The sequence below is a fragment of the Protobothrops mucrosquamatus genome, unplaced genomic scaffold, assembly GCF_001527695.2.
Source record: "Protobothrops mucrosquamatus isolate PMUCROS unplaced genomic scaffold, P.Mucros_1.0 scaffold1133, whole genome shotgun sequence".
NCBI lineage: Eukaryota > Metazoa > Chordata > Lepidosauria > Squamata > Viperidae > Protobothrops > Protobothrops mucrosquamatus.
This window is the reverse complement of record NW_015387351.1, coordinates 671217-696619: the sequence shown is the minus strand read 5'-3', so window position 1 is coordinate 696619 and position 25403 is coordinate 671217. Positions and strand designations below refer to the sequence as shown.

The 25403-nt window shown below is 40.9% G+C and overlaps 1 protein-coding gene across 1 annotated transcript; it reads right to left on the bottom strand.

The window, feature by feature from the left end:
• Nucleotides 1–46: 46 nt before the first annotated feature.
• On the bottom strand, nt 47–24910 carry STK36 (serine/threonine kinase 36). Its single transcript, XM_029284949.1, has 26 exons — nt 24806–24910; nt 24361–24501; nt 23175–23252; nt 22390–22520; nt 22053–22302; nt 20982–21075; nt 20701–20870; nt 19758–19948; nt 19559–19673; nt 19309–19452; nt 18317–18496; nt 17612–17709; nt 17227–17332; nt 15134–15275; nt 12797–12924; nt 11864–11968; nt 11636–11731; nt 11106–11200; nt 9172–9235; nt 7921–8031; nt 7439–7513; nt 6858–7029; nt 5929–6076; nt 4459–4618; nt 2573–3316; nt 47–827 (listed from the first exon to the last, which is right to left on the bottom strand). The coding sequence occupies exons 1-26, from the start codon at nt 24887–24889 to the stop codon at nt 684–686; spliced, it is 3966 nt and encodes a 1321-aa protein (XP_029140782.1). The 5' UTR covers nt 24890–24910; the 3' UTR covers nt 47–683.
• Between the last annotated feature and the right edge of the window lie 493 nt (nt 24911–25403).

The following is a 25403-nucleotide window of genomic DNA, read 5'->3' as shown; positions in this document are numbered from 1 at the left end:
TTTAAAGTTTTCTAACGATACATAGATAAGTAAAAACACCGAATATCAATGCCAGCTTTTATTACAAAGATTTAACAGTAAGAATAAAGAAAGAGACTAGCCAGGGAAATATTCTAGAAAAGTTCTCAATAAATAAAAATGGGACCCCTCCATGAGCTGGATCAAAATTGATCAGTCAGTTCAAGTAGAAGTTCTATTCCTATTCAAGATTTTAAAAAAGTCTTACAGCTTCTGTCCTGTATTATTCTGCAAAACTAAAAGCAAAGAAATATTTTAGCCAGCAGTGCTACTAACATCTTTTCTTCTTTTCAGCAGAGACTGTTGGATGTTGGTAGATGTCCATCACTAGCGTTCCAAAGAAAACTGTCATAAGAACCAACGTCATGAATGACTGTGTTCCAAGAAGTTAGGCAACGGTGCAGCATAACTTCTTCACAATAGGAAAGAATTATTCTATGCATAGTCTTGTTGCAGGAGACAGTTTATACAGTGTTGGATTCACAAAACAGTTTGTAGGAAGATTTGTCATGGCTTTTTCTAATCTCAGTAAGGCAAGGATCAAATGGTATTCCAAGGACTTAAAATCTATTTTCAAAAAGGACTTACAATGGAGTTTACTACTTTATAGTCCCCCAATTCTAAGTATTTAAAAAAAATGGCCAATTATATCTGTTCCTCAGATTTTATACACTGTGTGCAGCCTGTAGGAGATGTATCAGTTTCTTACAGTACCTCGATGTGGGCCGAGGACTATTACAGGTAGAAGCCTGAGATCCCTGAATGGAGAGCGCTTCCAGTTTTTCACTTGCTTGGAGTGACATCAGCACCTAGAAAGGAAACTAATAGTTATTTAGATATCTAGGGCTGCATTCTCACAAATCAATTCATTCTAAACTCCTTAAAAAAAAATCTCCATTTTCAGAGGAATAAAATTCACAAGGGAAGAAAAAAACACACACTACCCTTCCTGAATATGCTTACTAGCAAAAGAAAAAAATGGCAAATTTAAAAATGCAACTCTGTCAAAAAAAAACAATCCGCACAAAACAAGTGGTCCATTACCAAAGTAACAACCCAACCTCCCACAAGTGAAGCTATGTAAGAACATTATTCAGAACACCAGAAAGAGTTAACAGAACGCCTATGCAACATCTAACAAAATGGATACCCATGCAACTTAATCAAAAAGTGCTTGATCACTCAACCCACTATAGCATAACCAATACAAGCTATGAAAACAATAGCAATAACACACATCAAAAAATCTTAGAAACAACCACCAACTATTACAACCGCACGGCACCACTGTAGCACACAAAGCAACTGAAGCCCTCCAAAACATCTTAAGTAAGTCAAAAGACTACTAGGCCAAGAAGAAAAAAAGGAGTCATTTACATTTAGTACAGAATGTAAAGACAGTAGCAGCCACCATGTAGGACAGACAGGCAGAAGACAAGCAGAGCACATGCAGGTACCCCAACTAGCAGTCAGTGAGAAGAGTCCTTAATCTCATAACACATGGACAGATTCGATCAGTTTCAACTGGGAAACTGAGCAGCCTAGAACAAACTGAATCCATTAAGGCTTGGAATTCCTGAAAGCTTGGCATTCAGACAAATCAAGCATCAATAGACACAAATAAACCACATTCAGACATCATTCCAAACAGACAATAAAACTAAAGACAGAAAAAGATCAGAATATATTCTTACCAACAGTCAATACCCCAGATAAACAGGATTAACGCCAGACAAACAGGCAGAAAATAATACCCTAATCTAGGAATTACTAAGGGAAAAAAACCACACCTCAACCAACACTAGCAGGGCAAGCTACCGTATATAAACAGGGAACAAACCCCACATTCACCAGCACTGAAGAAATTACCTAGATAGGTCATGAAATGTCTGCAGGCAAACAACCAAGCTAAGAGAACACCAAGGATTCAATTTTTCCAAATAGCCTCTTTTATTTCCTCCCCAAATTAGCAGCAAGAAAAGCTAGATAATATATCTTTTTTTAAAAAAAATTACTGTATCTTGTTAACAAAAGATTTGTGACAGATAGGAATACTTAAAAAAAATAAATATCAAAATATATTAAAAATACGATATTAAGACTAAATAATGGAACAAACTGCTAAAGATCCTATGCCTAGCTAACGTAAAATTAATTTTACATTCCCAATCACGTGATTGTTGTACAAAGAAATGGAGGCTTAATGATGGCTGCTTATTAAGTTAACTGAGAGGGTAGAGAGAGTCAAGTCTTAGATGAATAGAAATCAGGAGACAAAATGAGATTAAATAAACATACTGACTTTTCCAGTAGCATTGGGTGCCAGTATTTACAGTGGCATTCTCTAAGACTAAAAAGAACTGTCTCTAATAGAATACCCTTTTTTAGATCGAATGCATAACATTTTAATTCTTAACTAGCAAAGTTTGAGAGGAAAACTTCTATGGTGCTTTTGAGGGCCTACACCGACGTACTGCCAGTCTCCAATCCTTTCCCCACTGGATCAGAGTTCATAGTCATCCATCATCACCCTTCAAAGTTACAGAATGTGTACCTGGTGAATCTTGGACTGCTGACCAATGGAGCGTAAAGCAAAGAGTGCTGCCTCTTGCACGGCGGGATGGGAGTCGCAGCAGGCCACATCCAGCAGAAGTTCAGGGGCTCTGCTCTGGATCAGCAGATCTCCCCCCTCCGCAGACTGTCGTCCCAGGTTGCCCAGTGCCGAAGCGGCATTGCAACGGGTCCTTGCCTGAGAATCCCCCAGGAGCCGAACAAGCCAAGGCACTGCTTTGTTAAAACCCTGCATTAAAGGACCGGCCTGGTAGGCTGCATTACCAACAGCAAAGCTGGCTGAGCAACGCACGTGTTCATCTTCATCGGAAAGACAATCCAACAGAGGTTCCTGCAGCCCCGCCTTGTCCCACAATACACGAGAAAATCCTTGTCCGTGTCGTAGTAGATTGCCTACAAGGCTACAAGCTCTGGCTCGGATCAGGCACTCCCGATGGCAAAGCACATGGTTCAACAGCTGGGAAGCTGAATCTGAGTCGATCAGGAGCTTCTGCAGGAAAGGCAAGTGAGCAGGACTGGCCCGGGCTATGTGAGTGAGCAGGGAGAGCAGATCTGCGGTAACAGCTACCTGATCCGAAAGCAAAATGGCTGACAAGAAGACAATGGCTTGTTCTGAGGTGGCTACTTCCACCACTTGGTCAATGATTGCCTCATCACTCAATACCAAGCGGCATAAAAGGCTCAAAGGCAACTCAGTCTCTGAGATGGGAAGATGCTGAATGGAGACCTAAGGAAAAGAGAGCAAAGGAAGGGAGTCCAGGAACGGATCGATATTCTTACGAAGAACAGCACGACAAAAATCAGAATCCATTGATGTTTTCCAAAGGTTGGATATTTCTATCCTAGGCCAAAAGGACAACTTCTCTATGGTTATCTAGGTCAGGGCTTTTCAACCTTTTCACCCATTGTACCACTTTTAGGATATGGCAACATCCGAGTACCACCAGTCGCCCAGCAAGGTGTCAAAAACTTGATGACCAAAAGTGATGAAGTACAGGTAGTCCTCGACTTACAACAGTTCGCTTAGTGACTGTTCCAAGTTACAATGGCACTGAAAAAAGTGCCCCCCAAGCCACAGACGAGCAAGACACCTGCCTGCCCACCTGGTGGCGCTCTTTCTCCTGTCTGAGGTTTTCATTGTTGTGAGCATTTCTGTTGAGGATTGGCAGTGGGGATGGGTGGGGGAGTGTTTGGTTTTTATTCCCCCCGTCTTGATGGGTGGTTGCAGCAGGTTTTGGTCACTTCACATGACCCTGGGACACTGTGACCGTCATAAATATGAATCAGTTGCTAAGCATCTGAATGTAAATCACAAGACCCTGGAGAGGCTGCAACATTCCAGCTGATCGGCGCTTCTTGGCTCAGCAGAAGCGCCAGGATCAGTGCTGCTTTCCAGCTGATTGGTGCTTCTTCAGGGCTCAGCAGAAGCACCAGAATCAGCGCAGAGCTCCAGCTGGAGACTGGCGCTGATCCTGGCACTTCCACTGAGCCCTGGCAGTCCCGAAGAAGCGCCGATCAGCTGGAAAGCGGCACTGACCCTGGTGCTTCCGCTGAGCCCTGACAGCCCTGCAGCTCCAGCCGTCTCTCGCTCAGGCTTGTGTGGTGCTGCCACCGGTTCAGCTCATTCCCCTCCCCAGCTACCACTTTTCTAGGATGGTCGCGTACCACCTGGCAGGTGCCAATGTACCACAGGTGCTACCCGTACCACTGGTTGAAAAGCCCTGCTCTAGGTCGTACATAACAAGCACAATTACCAGAGAACAGGATGAAATGCAGGAAAAAGAGCAGCCAGGGCACAGATAGGGAATTATAAAGCTACTCCCCCCGGACAACCCCTTGCAGGTACCTAAATGCTGGAACAGATTTTACCTGGAGTAAATGGGCAGGGATTTGAGAGTCCTTCAGACTTGCTACGATGTGTTCTACAGTTTCTGAGTCTATATCCAGAGCAAACGGGAAACAGAATAGCCGACAGACTTGGAGCACAACAGTGGGCACCAGTTTGGTATCGCTGTCCTCCTGCACTTGGCTGGGAGTAAGCAGAAAAAGAGCAGCAAGTCAGGCATTGGGCTGATCAAATTCCCTCAGTATATCAGATGCAATCACAAGCACCAGCAGCAGACAGCAGCTGATGGGACAATGGTCTGATTTAGGAGGCGGCAACTTCCCAAGTTCCATCGACTGCTCCCTGGTTTGTCACTGTTCAATTTTAGGTGATATCTTTAAAGGGAGAAAGTGTATTATTTATTTATTATTTACAATGTTTCCTATTCATTGTAAGTGCCTTACAATGAAAATCCAACATTTGAGGTAAACATACACATTCAAAACCTGAAGAAAACATAGAATACATAATTCCCTAGTAAGAGTAGAAGCAGCAACAAGAAGTTTAAAATATCGCTGCAGAATTATTAAACACCCTGGAAGAATAAAAATGCTTTTCCCTGCATCAAAAAGAAAAAAAGGTAATAAAGAGGATGACGTCTCATTTTTTTTGTTTTCCCAATCCTTGCCATCTAGCAGCAACGGGGAATAAAGATGCTACCCCTCGCTGAGAAAATATTCCAAAATTGAAGGATGGCCACTCAAAAAGCCCACTCCCAAGCACCCTCTGAAGATGAACTTAGAGGAGACTGAAATCCTCTATATGTTTCATGGAGAACAAACAAAACACGTCAAACTGAATTATCTCAAATTCTCTGTATCTGCAAAAACGGGGTTATCTGCATCCATTATTTAAATTGTAATTTTTAGGATCAGGAAGTGACGTGAGGAAGTGGGGGGGGCTCAGATGCCTCCATATTTGCTCCTGTTGGAATAATATAATAATAAGGAACACAGGGAATACTAATTAGAATACGAGTACAGGTGCTGAAAGCTTGGAGTGGGTAAAGGCATTGAGAATTTCTTATTTTTTTAGTCCAGTAACTGAGAATCTTTAGTGGGAAACCTCATGGGAAAGCAAATTATGCCGCGTATATTTAGACTATTCTCAAAAGCAATTATATTAGGAACATATCTGGGAGTGGGGTGCTCAGATCGTTCCATATTTGCTCCTACTGGCAGATCCTTCTTGAAAAGCACAGTGCTGAAGAATGAGACCAACATTAGGTGCAGGAGAGATGATATGATTGTCTCGGGTGGTGTCAGTTGTGTTTGAGTGAACGAAAAGCGTGTAGTTTTTACGATGCCATTTCCCCCAAAATGTTCTGTTTGCATTTTATGGGTGTGTTTACAGAATCAGAACTGGAAAACAGCACTTAGGCCATCCAGTGTAACTCTCTGCTGTGTCTACTTAGTCTGTTCTTTAGGTCAACCTTTGGATTGTTGATTACTCACATTTGGGCCAAGTGCTTCAAGAAGCCAGGTTCAAGTAGCTTGTTCAGAATTGCCATCATAACGCTAGTGGGTTGGGCCAGCTGGGAAAGGCATTGGTGAGGTTCTTGGGTAAAGATGAAGAGGACCAGGCTGAGGAAGAGTAAGGTTCCTATGGCAAGAGAGAGAGAGAAAACAGCCTCGATGCTTTCCTGTCCTTTTTCACTTAAGACAGCACCCGTGTCCACGTTTAACATCCAGAAAGAAAGCAAGGACATCCTGACATTATATAGCCCAGTGATGGCGAACCTCTGGCACGCGTGCCAGAAGCGGCACTCAGAGCCTTCTCTGTGGGCACGCGCGCCGTCGCCCCAGAGATGGCAACCGTCCCTCTTCAACCAGCTGCCCACTAACTCGCCGAGGTCCTAAGTGGCCAGATGCATCCCAGCACCCATGCGCTTGCTGGCCTGTGTGTGGGGGCCGATGGTGTCAGGCAGCAGCCACCCCGGCCCCTGCCTCGCCTTGCCCTGTGACAATGGCACCCCTGCCCTGCCTCACCTCATCCCGCAGGACGAGCCTCCTGCCCACCGCCCCACCTGCCAGAGACCCCCTGGATCTCCCCCAACCCTGCCCGGCCCCCACAGGCGTCCCTCCCCACGAGCAACACCAAGGTGATCATGCCCACATTGGCCACACCCACCCAGTCTGCCATGACCACCACAGCCATGCCCACCCAGTGGGCCACGCCCACCTGGCACCCGGCAATAAATAAGTGGGTTTGGGGTTGCAGTTTGGGCACTCGGTCTCTAAAAGGTTTGCCATCACTGATATAGCCTCTTTTCAGTCTTATAGACTAGAATTTTGTCTTCTAATACGTAGACAGAAGGAAATGATTCCCAAGAGATCAGACTTGACTTTATAATGCAGGGCCCCTTAACTAAAATACAACTCACCTTGTGGGGAAAGCAGATTCCAATCAGGCTCTGGTGGCTGCTGGCCAGCTCTTGGGGTCTCACCTTCCATCACTGGCTGCCAAGTGGTCAAGTGGAGCACCAGAGCAAAGCGATGCCATACAATGCTCCAGAGCTCTGAGGCAACAAATTCTCTCACAGTTGCTGTATCTCCCTAGTCCAAGAGAATGCAGACTCAAACCATCGGGCTGAAGACAAAAGGTCTTGTCTTCCACCAGCTGAGCACAGATGTTCCCTCTTAAATCTGACACGACTTTATCAAATATACCATACATATTGGGTGTAATCGTATGGCAAACTATGCTTCCCATTTCCAGATTCTTTTCTGTTTCCTCTCAGTCTTCCGATATTGCTCCCAATCCAAGGATATTTTTGAGAGAAAAAAGGGGCAAAACTTAAGTGGAGCCTTTTTTTCTACTCCTGCACAACTGGGTACAGCACAGCAAAGAAAAAAAATGTAGGTCAATTCTCACTATCATTTGGCAGCAAACTCTCTTATTCCTTGGATAATTTTTATACTCTTCAGAGCAGCTACTTGGTGGAACAGAGAAGGAAACCCATACCTGGCTTAATAGATGCAGTAGCAAAAACAAGAGCCCATCATAGAAGCCAGCTCCCATGGGAGAAGGCAGGTACAGCTGAAAGAGATGAAAAAGGTGTGCAATATAGACTAGTGCAGAATGTCAAAATCACACACTGGCCACTGCGTTGCATGGCAGGAGCGGTCAGTTCAGCATGTTGCTGAATTATAAACCTCAGAAGGTCTTCCCAATAATGAGGGTGGCAAAGAATTACGATTCAACAATATTTAGAGGGACCCAGTTTCACGTGGCTCCATAATGGCTTCTATTCTGATTTTAGAATAGAAATTTGAGTATATTTATTGTGATTTTTATTATCGCCTGTTCACCGCCCTGAGTCCCTTAAGGGAGATAGGGCGGTATACAAATTTAAATAAATAAATAAATAAAATAAATAAATAAGGCTCTGAGTCCATTTACAACCAGAGGTTTCTGTCCCAAACTCTATATAGATGGGTTGTTACCTCTGCAGGTTCTGCGAGCGCAGTAGCTATAGTGGCCAAGGCTTGCTCTGGGCTCAGTTGCACAGAAGCACCATACTGGATCAGGTAGGCCAGTAACAATCCTGCAGCACTCTGCATGACAAAGGAGACACCTAGAGATAATTTTTTACTGAAAAAGAATTTTATACAGGATTAAACATAAAGAAACAGAAACACAAAGAAAAAAATTAAGAAGAAAAAAAAAATGAAAAGGTAATAGAAAAGTGAGAAATATTTTTAAAAGGTTAAAGTCAAGTAAAAGGGGGGAAAAAAAGAAAAACAAAAATGTCTAAAGAAGTGACTTCCAATCTCCTTTGTAGCAATTACAAACAATAACAACAACAAAAACAACAATAGTAAAGTTGGAAGGGACCTTGGAGGTCATCTAGTCCAACCCCTTGCTCAGGCAGGAAACCCTATACCATTTCGGACAAATGGCTGTCCAGTCTCTTCTTAAAAACTTCCAGTGTTGGAGCATTCACTGCTTCTGGAGGCAGGTTGTTCCACTGGTTAATTGTTCTAACTGTCAGGAAGTTTCTCCTTGGTTCTAGATTGCTTCTCTCCTTGAGTAGGAGAGTACTTATTACCATTCCCCCTCCCCCTCCCAAATTATATATGATTCTTTTCACCTTGGCCCTAGCTCATCACAGTTCTACCCTTATCTCAACAATTTCAGAAATGTATCAGTCTGCCATTTTCTCCACCTGGAAGTCTCCCAAAATTATTTTTATACCTGGAGTAAGAACGGTCAGAAAGTCCTTTGACGTACAGTGGATATGGAACTGGTAATTAGATAATGGTTCTTTTTTCTCCTAAAGTACAGATACAGTGGCCCTAATATCATAAACTACTAACAATTTCAAATTCTTTTCCATCAAATAGGAATAAGTACTGTATTTAAAAAAAAACATTTTTTTCCATAGAGTATTTAGTCAGAGCATCTATTTTGGAGATGTTAGTGGTATACACTTGCTGTGCAAAAGGAAGCGTGATCTTTTTCACAAAATAAAAAAAAAAGTTATAATGTCACCAATAAGGTGTGGAATAAGTACTGTTTGATTTTCATCCCGTTTTTACTGAAGAACTAACATCTACAATGCAACGCATTTGGGATTCTCTTTTACTTAAATGTCTATAACTGAAATGAATTAACAAGTGAACTGTCTATGAGGTAGGTGAATTTAAATAGGAAATTCCAAATCCTTTTCAGTTTCAGCTGGCAGGAATACTCACTAGAATAGAGGCATTTGCTCTGTGGTTGAAAAGCTCCATGGTCTCTTTTAACACAATCTCGGACCTGAACCAACATAAAAAATTATATAATTAGAAGAAAAGAACAAATCATACAAAACCCCTAATTCTTATGCAGCTTCCACAGCCTGTGAAAATCATAGAGGAGAACCAGATATGCTTTTGAGAATAGTTGTGGTTGGGTGTTGGTGACTGATCTGTCACCTAGAACGTTGTAGGGAGTCACCTTTGACACATGTCGCCATCACTTATCCAGTGGAAAAGGTGCTATGGATATCTTCCCCATGAGAGATCAGAATGGCTGGGACCTATAGAATACCATTCTCAGTAGCAGCTTCTCTTCCTGAAATTATACTGTATATCTCCAGAAGTCAGGCTGTCTCCACATTTTCTTAATTAATGTTGACTTTTATCTTCTACAGTGAATTCAGTCAGGAAGCTTTCCATTAGACAGCAAGTTTTAAATGATAACTATTACATTATATGATTGTAATGTTTCAGTTTCAGGCTGTTTTTAGTCTATATACTGTAAATCATCTAGAATTGTTGAAGTGCAGTTCATACAACTGTTAGTAATCAATCATGTGACTCCTTGTAGGCAATTTACAAGGCTACGTTCAAAGAACATAACTGTATAATCAACTGTGTTGTGGTGCTATGAAATGGTAGCAGAATCAGTGCTGCTTCAGCAGAGCGACTCCAGAATATCCTTATTTAATGGAGCTGCTTGAAGTTCCATTAAAGGAACTTCAAAGGTCAAAATTATTTCTCAAACCTGTAACCACCAGGGTAGAGGATGAGCTTGGATTAAATTTAAAATATACTCCACGCTAGACCAGCAGACTCATCACAAATCAAATACTTCCAAGCCTGTCAAATCTGGAAATTCATACATTCGTGGGAGAAAGGGCGATATTTTCAATTCTCAGAAGTGCTGACTTTCATTTGTATTCAATTGTCACTTTCCTCTGCCTCTGCTTTTGCTCTTTGTTTAAAAGAAGTTCACTACACCCACACGCATTTCACTATAAACGCAAGTATTACTTGTGTTTGCTTGCCCGAGAGGAGGGTTTTTCTTTACTTTTATTTTTATATGCCATTTTTTAAAAAGTCCTCAAGTGGAATTTTTACTGGAGGAAGAATGAGTAGCAAAATGTTATCCTCTGAAAGCTATCAGGTAGGGGAAAAGAAGAGTATCCTAAATTCCCAAAGTTTGCATTTGCCCTCCAGAATTACGAAAACTCTCAAAGGTCTGTAAATCAGAGGAATAAAACCTACTGATTTCAGTAATATATACAATAAGTATGGGATTGAACCATGTACTCCCCTCCCTGCTTTAAAACCTTCGACGTCTTGCCATCAAAATTCCCATTGAATGCTTTAAAAAAGGAGGCCCTCTGCAGCCTCTCACTTGCTAAGGGATGCCCTCTTTGGAACAGCTGCAAATGAATCTGGGGTAATTTCAGCAAATACTTGGAAAGGATGTTTGCTTATAAATTACAGTGCATAGCAAACATTTCTCATTGTTGTAAAAGGTCTCTTGAACCGAACTGTTTTACGCGATGAAAGAATATTCCCTCAAAGCAAGGCAAGTGAAGAATTTAAGGATTTACAGATCATGCCTCGTGGAAATAAGAATTGTTCCTTTTCTTCCTGTGATTCAACACTAAGAAAAACGTCTGCTAGCCCCCATCCCCTTCCTAGCCTGACTTGGAAACCCCTGAAAAGCCAAAGCTACGTCAGCCTCCCCGCTTTGGGGTGAGTTATGGGCATTTCACAATATGATTAAAAATTTTCCGTCTACCTGCTGGCATTTTTGCAGGAGAGATTTAAGACTGAAAACGAGTAGCCAAATTTGGGGCGTCTCGCTGCTAACTTTCACCGATTCGTTTTTAAAATCTTCGCTCTGTACTTACTGTGGAGGTAGGATCTGGCACTGGAACAACATCAGGGAGATGAGTCTCAGTGAGGCTTCAACAGCTTGGACTTGTGCAACTTCAGGCAGCGAGACCTTTCAAAGACACAGGCCTTAGTTTTGAAACACTCTATCTCCAAGTCTTCACCTTTCTAAGATTCTAGTCAACATGGAGTCTGTTTAGCATTCCTTCTGAACTATTTCATGGCTGCCTCAGTTCTTCTTCCCTGCCATCTCCTATTGTCTCACCCTTTTCTCCTCCAGATTGTTTCTGGTTGTCAGTATGTGAACTCTCAAAAGACTGAGAAGTTTAGTTTTGCCAGTTAATGGATGGAAGAGGCGATGGGAAAGGGTCCTGGAAAAAAACCCACTGCCAGCCAGAGTTGGCAATGCATGGACAGATAACCTAAAAGGACAGAAGGCAGTTACTTGCTTTTTCTCCTAATGTACCAAATAGACTTGGAGTCAAGAATCTGTATTTGTAAACAGGCAGCTCTCTTTCTACTGGAAGAATGAAATGAAAATGAATACCTTGCCCTGCAGGTGGCAGATTAGAAAACTCAGGAATTCTGGAGTTGCTACGCGATGGCACAGAGCATGACTGACATGGCAGCAGGCATACAGGACCTAAGCAATAGAAAGGCAAAACAAGACTGGACTGCTGAAACCTAATCCCTCCTTTCCCCGGCTGAAAGAGGAAAAAGAGGCATACGCACCACAACGAGTTGCAAATAAGATAAAAACATCAAAGAGTGTTACCTTTAGCCCACTCACAGAAGAAGTAGGACACACAGTTGTTGAGAGAAGACATGGAAGCAGTTGATCATCTTTCTGGGTGAGCTTCTCAGCAATTTGCTGGGAAATCTGCAAGAAAACCACAGGAGAAACTCTCAGTCAACTGACTGGCTAAAGGGGAAAAATAAAAACAGCAGCAGGAGCAACTCTTCCACCAATATCAGACGACCGGACTCGGAGGCTGAGTCCGGTCCTGTATGATTTTATGGTGACTTTAACGTACTTTCACATCAAAACAGCAGGATTAAATATTATTCCCTCTCCAGACATCACAAGCTCAGATCAGAGATATAGCAAGGATGTAATTCAGCAAGACTGGTTTGGCTGCTAGTACCATTACTATTAGTAGTACTTTTTTTTTTTCTTCCATTCAATCATGTCTGATTCTCGGAGGCTCCTGGACAAATCCCTGCAGTTTCATTGGCAACGTTTCCCCAAAGCAGTTTGCCATTGCCTCCTTCCTAGGGCTGAGAGAAAGTGACTCTCAGAAGGAAGGTCACCCAGTGGACTTTGTGCCTGAGGTGGGACTAGGATTCTGGAACTCCTGGATTCTAGTCTAACACCTTAACCCAAACATGTCAAACTCGTGACGTCACGTGACTTTGCGCAACGTATCGGGATGGTTTTGCCATTGCCGGCAATGGGGCGGACGCGGCTTCCGGATGACGTGTTGGGCCCGCGGGCCAGCAGTTTGACACCCCTGCCTTAACCACTAGAAGAAACTGGCTCTCAATATTATTAATGCTAAGTACTATTGCAATGCTGCCAAGCAATGCATGGTAGGCCAGGAACCAACACTTCCACAGCAGTTGATGCCAATGACATTACCAGCCTCTGCTACTTGAATAGACTATTTTGCCATCTGCTGATAAGTATACATGCAAAGTCAACTCACACCTGCTTTTTGGCCTTTTGATGTGTGAGGTGCCCTCCTGGGATGCCACAGGATGCAGCAAGAGCTTCTGTAAAAGCAGCTGCCAAGCACTGACACCACCCACGTGCTGGCTCAATTGATTTTCGAAACACTGCTGGAAAGGAACAAGAATACAGTAGAAAGATTGTATGTCTACAAAATAAATCCTTTTTATAATTCCCTGCTTTGATAGGGAATTTAGAATGTTGCAATAGCGAGACAAATCAACTAGTACTGACATGCTGCTAGGCCTCATACCCACGAAGAAAAGTCTTATTCTCTAATAATTGAAAAATGATTATTGCAAATTCAGAATTCTTTTGCTTGGTATAGTTCACCTTGATTCCCCTTTCTTTTACTATTCACACAGATATCTGTTACTGTAGAAGTTTAATTTGAATTTGCTAATAAACCAGTGAAATGGCTAGTGTATAAATTAAGAAAAGAGAAAGAAAAGAAAATGATTTTGAAATATCAAGAGGGAACTACTATATTAATGGACAATGTGTCCATACAAAAAAACATTTTATCACTATTATTCTAATTCGTACAAAGGACCTCATACTCCCTTGGAATAAAGGATGATTATTTAAAAAGCAAAATTTACCAAGTCTTACAGAGAACCAAAGACAGATTATGAATGGACCTGTAACAATAAGGGAATTTTCTGAACTTATAAAAAATATTAAACCAAGGAAAGTAGCAAGACCAGGTGGACTGCCAGGTTCTTAGTACAATTGCTCTGAGTATGAACTTTTACAACCGCTACAAAATAAGATGAATTCAATACTATCGGGAGGAGACTTGGAAAATGGCTAATACAGCATTAATACAAAAAGAGGGATGAGATTTAATTCCAGCAATAAATATTACTGAACAGCAATTATTTACAATGATTTCAGCAGACAAACTGAAAATAATTATGGAAGAATTTGTTCATGAAGACCAATGTGGATTTTTTACCTAAAAAGATAATTAAAAGATAATATCAGAACTGTATTAGATATTATAGAATATTTGGAACAGCATAATGAAAAACAAGTTGCACTAATTTTTTTAGATGCAGAGAAAGGCTTTGATAATTTAAATTAGCCTTTTTGTGTGAAGTTATGGAAGATAAGACTTTTGAAGATAATTTTATAAAATGGGTAAAATCAATTTGTACCTCACAGACTGCACAAATGGAGATTTAATAATGCCAAAGGGAACAAGACAGGGCTGCCCATTACCCCTCTCTTGTTTATCTTGGTTCTTGAAATTTTGAAGAGATATAAGGCAAGATGAGAGGATATTAGGTGTACAAATTAAAAAAGAGGCTTACAAGTTGAGGGCTTTTGTAGATGATCTGTGTTGGTATTGGAAGATGTTTTAAAGGGCATTGAATGATGTGATGTGGCCCAGATTCATAAGAGGGAGGACGTGCATTCCAGAGGAATAAGAGGCATCTTAGTTCAAATAGTTGGTGTGAGAGAAAGAAGGTGAAGACAGCCCCTAATAGTTTTCACAATATATGTTTGATGTAGATAGTAGAGTCCTTCAGTTTGGCAAGATTCTGTCTATAAGGGGGGAACAATAAAGAAATCTGCTTGGCAGAATCACCCTGTTATCTTTCTTGGTTTTCGGTCTGACAGTCAACAATGAGAACATTAAAAGAATTTGGTGCCTTAGCTAGCTTTAAGATTAATAAATTGAAAACAAAGAAATCAACAAAAATATGAAGATACAAGATCAAATAGAATTGATGAACAAAACAGAATTCAACATTAGAAAAATGTAAAACATTTGGGTGTTTATTTGATAAATATAAATTGTATGTGGTTTTAAAATAATTATGTTAAGGCATGGAATGAAGTTTAAAAAAGATAAGTTAAGATGTTAAAAGCTACAGTTATCATTGTTGAGGAGAATGGGGCATTTTCAGTGAAGTTCAGGGCAGCTAGATATAAAGTATAAGCCCAAATACCCCACAATGAGAACATATTTTATTTGTTTAATCTACATAGATACCCATCTCATATAAGTGAGTCTGAGTGGCTTACAAATTTAAGTGTTCATGTCTATTCCTTGTAAATAGTAATGCAAATCAATTTGATTGCACTATGTGGAATATCAATATCACATCTTCTATGTGTCCTGTAATTGGCTCGGAGACAAAGGTGAAAAACATTGTAAGAATTATGTGAGAATATAAGAGAAACACAATGCTTGTAAGCAGCTATCAATTAAGAATAAGAGAAAATTCTGATGGGAAAATTTAATGTTCAGTTTGTCGTATACTCAAAATACAAGGGGACCAGTCACTTTGCCACTACATCCATTACCTTCTTGAGCTGAGTGCTCAAAGCTTGCACCCTGATAGAACGCATCCAGCAGGGCTTGATGATCTTCAAGCAAGCTGGTGTAGAAGGTGTTGGAAACTGATGGACAGGTGTGATCCATGCTCTCACATAAACGAGTGAAACACTAAAGGAAGGGAAAAAATGACAAATATTACAATGCAGATGGAGCAGATTTAAAGGTGGGTAGAAGGAATAATACCCTAGACAAGGGGTAGGGAACCTTGGCTTTTTTATGATGTGTGGACTTCAACTCCCAGAATTCCTGAGTCAGCATGGTTGGTTCAGGAATTCTGGGTATTGAAGTCCACAAGTCATAAAAGAGCCAAGGTTGCCTACCCCTGCCCTAGACCAACACAGTGAAGCTGTGCCGCTGAAATAAGGTAAATATAATCTCCCTGGGTCCATTAGCAAAGGTCACAGGTTGCTTTGGCCAGATAGGCTGAATTGTGGGTGGATGGGGGGAGGGAATGTAGGGCCTACAGAACACTTGGAAAGGCAGGAGGGAAGGGTCCCATGTTATGAGGATATCCAGCAGATAGGGAGGAAAGGTACAACCACTTTTCAAAGCTAGCAAGAAATCACTGCACTAGATGTACCACTTTGGGTAGGTCCTGTTAAAAATGGGACACTCCTTGGCCATTTCTGCCACCATCAGTATCATTCCTGGGGGGTGGGGAGTGTTTCCAAACAATCAATGATTTTAAAGGGCCATGTCACTACAAAGACTGAGAACCCCTGGGCTAGCAGAGTAGACAAATCAATAGCCCTTTCTGAGATCTTTCTTTAATAGAATGGTAAGACTATGTGAGGTAATCTGAACTGTCTTGTCCCCTTTGAAAGGTAGACCAGATCCGGAAACAATAATAATAATAATGATAAAGTTGGAAGGGACCTTGGAGGTCATCTAGTCCAACCTCCTGCTCAGGCAGGAAACCCTATACCATTTCAGACAAATGGCTGTCCAGTTTCTTCTTAAAAACTTCCAGTGTTGGAGCATTCACCGCTTCCGGAGGCAGGTTGTTCCACTGGTTAATTGTTCTAACTGTCAGGAAGTTTCTCCTTAATTCTAGGTTGTTTCTCTCCTTGGTTAGTTTCCACCCGTTGCTTCTTGTCCTGCCTTCAGGTGCTTTGGAGAATAGCTTGACTCCCTCTTCTTTGTGGCAGCCCCTGAGATATTGGAACACTGCTATCATGTCCCCCCTCGTCCTTCTCTTCATTAAACTAGACATACCCAATTCCAGCAACCGTATGACAAGGACAACACTTTAGTAGGATTACTGAGATAGGCTATAATAATAGGTTATTGCAAGTCTACCATGTTTTCCCTTCCCTCCCTCTTATCCCTCAGGGAGTCAGGGATTGGGTGGGGGCTACTCTGACTTTCTTTGCAATGCTCTCCTGCCTCTCTGGATTTAACACATGTGTGTTCTACAGCTGGGGTAAGACCATTTCCCTGATTACCTACATTAAGAAAATAATATTACATGAGACTTAGATTCACTATACCACATGTTGAAAAGTATGCTGGAGATTTGAAAACATCAAGCTTTCAAATCCTTTTCTTAAGACTTAAAATTTGGTATGATTTTTAAAAAACAAATTCCAAGTTTGTCAAGGCTTTTAACCATGGAAGATATTTAGAAACTCCATGTCCAGACACATTATGCTATTGAATACCAGGAACTGAGAAGCAGAAGCACAAGAGGGCTATCAATTTTTTTTCTGCTTTGGTACCAGTTGCTGGATCAGACACATCTGATTCTGCATGGCTTTTTAAATCAGATTTAAAGTTAAGCTTTCCTTACCTAAAAAAAAAAAAAGGCTGTCCTATATACAGAATTATTTCTGTATATATTATATATACACATTATACATTTCTATATAATGGCTTCTAATTTCATGAAGCCATACATATTCCTTAGCTGAGGAGAGCCTGGAGGGATGAATGTGTCAGCATGCATGTGGATTGGGGCAACAGATGATGAAGCTGAAGGAAGAAGAGAAGGAAAGAGCCAGCAACAGAATACAGCTGGATAAATTTTAAAAAAAAATCAGATAAGGCATTGATACTTAACCATGAGGCTTTGTTCTCGCAGCCTATTTTCTTGATCTGTTGGCTGAGTCAGTAGCGTGGGTAGCAGAGTTAGGAAGTGACTAGCGTAAGTGTAAAATTTCTGCAAACTAGAAAACCATTTTTGTTTATGAATTAAGACATAGGAGCTAAACTTTGAAACATATTAATACCCCCCCACACACACACAGTTTTCTCCATCCTCTAACTGCAGTACAGGCATTTCTATTTGCCATGCCCTGCTTTAAAAAAAAAAAAAAAAGACACGGCAGGAGAATAGAGCCACCAGTTATTCAGCCATACTCATTCATTCTGCAATTCAGTTTTGCCTGCCCCTACTCTGCTGAAAATAGTATTATAATTTATTTTGTATCCTGCAAGTTCCTTACCTTTGCTTTTCTTTATCTTTCTCCTGGTTGAAATCACTAACAAAGAAGGCTGACAGCACTGCAATTAGATCTATTAGCAGTGTGATATGCCATGGCTGCTGTAGGACAAAGAAAAGAGTGCATATTCTGAAAATTGTCTAGGGGCCTCCAAAAGATCAAGGAATATCTCAGTGAATTCTGCATAAATACTGCTGAATTTTGTGCAAGATGCAGACTATACAAATGCAAAAAAGGAAGGAAGGAAGGAAGGAAGGAGGGAGGAAGGGAGGGAAGGAAGGAAGGAAGGAAGGAAGGAAGGAAGGAAGAAAGAAAGAAAGAAAGAAAGAAAGAAAGAAAGAAAGAAAGAAAGAAAGAAAGAAAGAAAGAAAGAAAGAAAGAAAGAAAGAAAGAACAGACATCGGCTATGCAAAATGAAACCTTCCAGAAGTCAACTGATGAGATTAGCCATAGTACTATTCTTCTAGTTCCCTGCTGTTCTTCCCACCAAATTCTGCATTTCAAATACTCCAATACTACTATCAACTTTGGGTAAATTAAGTGGAATAAACATGATTTTTGTCTTTTAAATCAAACATAAAAATGTCAGTTTAAATTATGCTCATATGAAAAACCCTAAACAAATACAGACAGCAAAATTTGCCTGCCATCCACCCAGATCATTTCCCTGGAATTAAGCTGATTGTTTAAACAATAACTCTTTCTTACCTGCTTGATACGGGAGCTCTCCAAGATGTCTCTCACTAGCTGCATCACAAAATGGGATAGGTCTATGTCACTGCAGAAGGTGTATAGTAATTCTGAATTACACCGTGTACTTAACAAGTTGCAAATGACACGAAGAACAGGTCGAAGATGGGAAGCACCCTCAAGCATACCTTCTAAGACCTATAAAACATATTAGAAACAGAAACATTCAGCAAACTACCAGCCCCTAAAGCAGTGGTTCTCAACCTTTTTAATGCCGCGACCCCAACCGGTCGTAAGTCGAGGACTAAACCGGTCGTAAGTCGAGGACTACCCAGCCGGTCGTAAGTTGAGGACTTTCCCTGCCCGGGAGCGCCGCGCATGCGTGGTTCCGCCCCCTGCGCCAGCCGAGGCGTAGCTGGCAAGCGGCAGAGACGGAGCAGGCTGACCACCAGCCGGCCCAGCCCAAGGGAGATAAGGCACCCGCCGGAAAAGGGAAAAAAAATGGCGGACAAAAAAATGGCGGACAAAAAAAATGGCGGACAGCCTTGCTTGGCGACCCCCATGAAATGGTCGATCGACCCCAAATGGGGTCCCGACCCACAGATTGAGAACCACTGCCCTAAAGTGTGACATTATACATTTTATTCATTCTCGTCATACTGTCTTCAATAATATGCACAACCATCACTAAGTTCACTCAATATACCTCCTACAGCCATTTTCCCCAGAATCAATGGCATCTTCCAACTTACCTTTTAGACTCCCTCGATCCCTACAAAAGAACTTTGACTTTCTTCAACCCTTAAAGATTTACTTCACCCTTCAAGCTCATGCCTCACCAGTTCCTAAGAGTGATAGCTAAATGGCCAAACTTGCCAAAGGGGGCTGACCACAGAAGCGTATTTCCACTTAAGTCCTCATCTCTTTTCTCTAAAGTGCAGGTAGTTTAATTTCTGAAGAACTAGTTCTTAAAACATATCTAGCGTTCTTTGAGATTTCGTACATCTCACCTGCTGACCAGAATCCTGAATTCGGGTACGGATGCGCTGCACAAAACCAGGGTCTCCCAGAAGACTCAGTGGGGCACTCAGCTGTACATTTGCAGGATCTGTGGCATCAATGAGGTGCTGCCATTCTTCATCGCTATCCAGCTCCTACAGAAAAAGAATGTGTCCACAAGGGCCACAATGTTCTGGAATTCAAGAAAAAATTGTCTTTTGTTATTATGCAAAGTGCTGAGGTATATAGACATGTGCTTACCTCAGTTTCCAGATCTACGGTGTCAATGCTGCATCTAAGTCGTGCTCCTGGACCGCCATTTGTTGGCTTCTTCTCTGGGAATTCCCGGTCGTAATCATGTGTAATTCTGTTCTCCCTATGCATGAAGAAGGATGAAGACTGAAGGGAGACTGCACAGCAGAGACCTGTTCTTACCTTCGCTCCAATAACTAATTCTCACCGAGGCGTAGGAGATGGCTCTGCTTGTTCCCATTCTGCTCCTTGGTTTTCTAGAACACAGGGCCTCTGTTCTCCAGAACTGAGAGACACCTGATCCTCGTCTCTGGGATCTGCCTGAACTAGGCAGGCTTTCCATGGAGGGCCTTGGCTTTCCTTAGCTATTTCTCCTTTCAAAGGAGGCTTGGATTTCTCCTGTAGAAGAAAAAAAAATCACATAAGATCACGCAGAACTGTAGTGGACTGAGACTCACTATATCAAAAGGAGCCTTCCCAAGGATTACAGTAGTGGCCAAAATTGTGGAAACTTTTTGGGAAAAGTGCACAATAGAAATGCCACCTTTGGTTAAGTTTCCACCAATTTTTCTTCTAATTTCTTTATAACTGTAGCCTTGTTCACTTAATAATACTATTTTATATCGCTTTCTGGGCGACCAGTCAACTATTTGCACCATTACTTTAATTTTATTATGTTTTACAAGCTCACTAAATGAAAGAACCCCCCCCCCCAATTTCATAGCGATCACATAACACACTAACAAATGTCCTCCTCTCAGCTTCAATACATGACATCAATCACTGAATCCTACTGTGATCTGATTGGCTCATTGCCAAAACAAGATGACACCTGATTAGCTCTCTAAACACTCATGCTCACTGGCTACAATCAGATGAAGGAAAGCTACCTGATATCAACCTAAGCAAGTTGTGCTCCCTTTTTCTGGTTATTTGGCTATAACTTTTCATAGAATACAGTACAGATAATTGAACAAACTGTGTTGCATTACATTCTTGATTAAATTATCTTTCCATTGATACATAATTTTATGGTACTACTCCCCCCCCCCCAAAAAAAGTGGTGTTATTAGCCATCAAACCTCAAATGTACACTTTTCCCAAAAGGTTTCCACAATTTTGGCCACCATTGTATGTGCTATACATTTCACCTTTTTCTGAACCTCCTGGGCCATCTTCTGACGTGCCTTCTTCAAAATCTTTGACTGACCACTGTGAGGGGCCAGGAAATGTGCCTGTTGGTCTTTCAGAGCCTGTAATTCAGGGGTCAGTTTGCTAGTGAAAGGGTTTGTAACACCCTGTTCTGTTGTGTCATTGATCACTGCAAAGAAGGATCCAGGTCAGTAACCAGATTTCGCTGGACCGTATACATTAAAGCAGATACAAGAGCAAGTTTGAGGGGAGATGGTAGAAAGAAAAGCACCATACGTACCTGTCACCTGTCCAGCAATGAAGGGATGATAGAGTAGCTCTGGCCAGGATAGACGCTGACGAGGATCCTTCATCAGGAGACCTTGCAAGAAACTCTAGAAAAGTAATGTAACATATGAAAGAAGCTCTCCTGACTAAACTGGAAGACATGGCTAACGTGCCTCTCTGGTCTTGACTGGGTGAGTCTCTGTAATCCAACCATATATGAGGCTGTCATGAGCACAAGACATCTTGGAATGTTAATTTTGTTTCCACGTTTAAATGTTTCGGGAAAGCTGTGCCTTAAAAATTCTGCTGGTTTCAGCCAAGTATTGTGCAGAAATATTCTTTAAGAGACAAATACATTTTCAAAATAGTGTATTTCATCTCCCCACCAACAAACTAGGCAGGACCCAAACCAATAAGAAGGAAGAGCTTCATATATTTGGAACTATTTGAAATAGCAACAAAAGTTAGTTTAGAATGGCAGTGCAAATTTTAATTAACAGCCTGGGTAGCATCAAATCTATGTACAGTGGTAGCTTGAAGTCAAGAAGTAAGAGGCTAATCTTTTAAAATATTATTTAATACTTCATGTGGACTGAACACAGACAGCAAACAGTGAAATAAAGTGAAATTACGTGAGGGAGCAAAGGGTCAAAGAGAATATAGGAAATGTTTGAGTGTAACAGGGCACTGAAAATTCTAGGACAGTGGTTTCCAACTTTTTTCATCTCACGGCATACTACAAGGTGTTAACATGGGTGGATGCACATTTTATAGGCAGGACTTCCAGGTCACAAAACTTAAAGTCCCATAATGTCACAGGTTGCTAGGACCTGGAAGGAGACATGGAGGAAGTCTGACCCAGGTGATGTCACTGAGATGGGATTCTGGCTGTGCAGCTGCATAACACTTCCCAACATTTTTTTGTGGCTCGCTGATGTGGCACACTTGTAGACTTTTTGTGGTACACAAATGTGCTGTGATGAAGTGGTTGAAAAACACTGCTCTAGGAGGAAAAAAGAACACACGCTTTCATGTATAAATCAACCTTAATCTTACTAAGTGGAATTGGAAAAAAAAATGCTACCTTGAAGTTGGGGCTCATGTTTTTTGGCCACTTGATTGGGTCTTTGATGATAAGGCTGACCAATTGGAAGATACTATTGGTGTAGAAGGGTGGGGTCCCCACATACAGTTCATACAAAATGCATCCCACCGACCAAAGGTCAGCCGTGTGATCATATGGTTTCTCTTCCACAAGTTCAGGAGACATATAAAGTGGAGTTCCCTTGATAGATGTCAGAACCATGGTTTGAATACTCATTGCACGGGCAAACCTTCCAGAAAAAAAACAAACACACAACCAAAATTTTTCAGTGCTTAGATCAGGAATTGGAAATGAAGGGACATCATAAGGTACCTACCCAAAATCACAGAGTTTGATCACACCCCCTTTCCCTAACAGGATGTTCTGAGGTTTCATGTCACGGTGTAGGATCCGGTGGGAATGCAAGTAATAGAGTGCAGAAGCCAGCTGAGCAGCAATAACTTGCACCTGAAAAACAAATTGCAATCCTAACCCTAAGAAGAAGCTTACTTACTTACTATTATGAAAACCTTTCTCAATTTGAGTATAGCACCTTCATATCTTTTAGTCTCTGATGATGATCCTTAATTTTGAATCTAAGATCTTCTCCAAGAAACTATAAAATCATACAACTCTACCTATATTACCCTATTTGCAGGCCAATCATGCCCTCCTAATTTGCTATCAATGTATACTGTCAATGTGACTTTTGGGGGATTTGGTGTAAGGAAGGAGCTTGAAATCACAGAATGTAGAATCTTTTAGTGATACTTCTCTCCACTGAACGGCATCCAAATTCAACCATGAACAACAGCGGACAAGCATTTGCTTGAAGATATATAGGCTGAGTTCATTCTTTATGAATCCACATCAAATTCTACTAACTGCTGCACTGTCATTATTTATTTTTGAGGGCTGTGGCAATTATTGCCTCTCTTCGGTCTTGTGATTCCCCATTAATTCTTTACAGATGTAACAGACTCATGCCATGTACACACCATGGGGAACATGACCTAACAAGATCTGATATCCTACACAGCTATTACAGTATTCTTCCCACTCTGTAATATTTCTCAGCTTGTGCACTTATTTCTCCCATCTAACTCTTCAGGCTGCAGTTACCTGTTCCTCAGGCAAGTTTCCATCATCTTCAAGGATCTGAAAGAGCTCTCCTTCAGCATAATCTGTCACCACAACTACCTAGCAGTCAAGAACCAGAAAAGAAAACCAGTATAAACATTCACAAAGAAGCACAGGGAAAGAATACAGTAATACTATGATGCACCGAGCATAAATCTAATTAACGGCTACAGAATGACTTTAAAATATTGTAGCATTGAAAACATTGCAGGACCCTTTTGAAAAATGGAATCAGAAGTTAACATCAATAATGTTAATTGCAATCTTTCTTGTATGGATAGACTATGTCCAAAAGATATTTTGGAAGAAATGGCAGAAGAGGAACAGGTTTTATCTGAGAAGACAGAGGCACAGTTGAAACTGGAAGTGGATCTACAAATGACAGGCTATAACATGGAAAATGATGTCTCATCAGACATACAAAAGAAATTATTTGATGTTTTAAAAATCAAAAAGTAATTGTACATAATAAACCAAGATAACGATCTGGATAACTTTTATATATTGGATTTACAAAAGAGGTTTACTAAAGTTTAGATAAATTTTGTGAGAAGGGTAAAAAAAATAATGAAATCAGTTCTATGACATTACTTGAATGGACTAAAGATTAAGATTGTTAGAAGTAAAAGAAAGGAATATAAAGTTGATTTTAAAAAAAGTCTGGATAGTGGACACTGCAGTATCTAGAGACAGCAGAAAAAAAGAGAAAGAACTAGAGAAATTAAAAAATATAATTGTGACAAGAGAAAGCAAAAGCAGTACCAGTAGCAATAGGTGCCTTGGGTGAAATTCCAAACATTTCCAACCCCGTTGGTATTGACAAAATCACCATTAGTCAATTGCAAAAGGGAGCTTTACTCTGAATCCCATTGAGAAACCTACTGGTAGCTATTCCTAGATTTTTACAAGAGGAACATACTGTAATCCAAACATTCTCAGGTTAGTTGAGCAAAATGAAATGGCTTTATTGGGAAGTGAAGTAAAAATTCACACGCTCCAGGGCCCTCAATCTTCTTGGAGAAAGTCTAGCTGTGTGAGTGGTAAGAGTAGACATTGATTTGATGGCACATAATCCACCAGAAAGGGCTTTCCCTAAGATGAGCAGTGCACACTTTTCCCTATCTCTCCTATACTTAACTTTAAAGTAGTATTACCAATATGTTTTCACCTCTTTGTCAGTTTCAAAACTGTCAAGCATCTGGACAATGTTGGGATGATGAAGTCCCCTCATGATCTCAATCTCTCGTTGCAAATTCTTCAGCTCTTTCTGAGACCGACCTACTTTAGGAATAAACTTCAAGGCCACAACCTGTAATGTTTTAAGAAAAGAAAAAGCCGGGGAAACATGCTAAATCACTATTTGCCTTCTTTCCTAATTTTTCTGTCAAAGAATTTTTCTTTCCCAATTGTCTCTGGATTAATAGAAGAGGGAATCCCAGAATATGATTTGTTTGATTTTGACTTTGCATGTTATGAAAGCCCAGATAATTGTGGCTTAGTCAACAAATGATTGTTAATCAGAGTAAGTGAACCCAATCTATTTGTAGAACAACCCTCACTGAAAGTTCAGTCAATTGCTGATGGCCATTATCACTTTTCTCTTTTGCTCTTACTTGTGCACTATATTTGCGACGTCCTTTATAGACTCTTCCAAAAGAGCCTTCTCCAATCATTTCCAACACATGATACCTGTCCATGATTAGAATGTACGGAAAGGGATGAGAGCATAACCTGTTGAGTACAGAAACAGACACTTAGCTCCTGCAAGTTAAGTCATCAGTACTTCCCTCTGCCACATTCTTGAATTGACCTCTTTTCTTCTCCAATAATTTTCTTACATTTGTCCTTTTCCCTTCTGGATTTTTCATAATTCAAAAGTTGCCTCCACCCCAAATTATGGTATATTTCACACACTTCAGATTCTTCCTGTAACAGGAGCCTGATTATTAGATCTTTGCTGAGCAATAATGGCATTACTAAGTTTCTCTATTAACTAGATTCTGCAAAAAAAAATCTACCTCTACTTCAATTAACATGTGAAATTATACAACAAGGTGTCTTCTCTGGCTTACATTTGGCTCCTCTTTCTTATTGAAAGTCTGGTCATTATTATATGTACCATATCCTTCTAACCTTTGTTTGGAAAACTTTTGATTTGATAGTATATCTCCCAGTTTCTGGAAACTTCATTGGGCTCCAACCACTTCCATC

Excerpts from the sequence above, each read along its gene's own strand:
- STK36 (XM_029284949.1), bottom strand. The coding sequence starts at position 24,889 with ATGGACAGGTATCATGTGTTGGAAATGATTGGAGAAGGCTCTTTTGGA. Across the intron at positions 23,253-24,360 it reads GTTTTGAAACTGACAAAGAG|GTAGTTGTGGTGACAGATTA; the intron begins GTGAAAACATAT and ends CTTGACTGCTAG. Across the intron at positions 11,201-11,635 it reads TCTGCCACCTGCAGGGCAAG|GTCTCGCTGCCTGAAGTTGC; the intron begins GTATTCATTTTC and ends TGTCTTTGAAAG.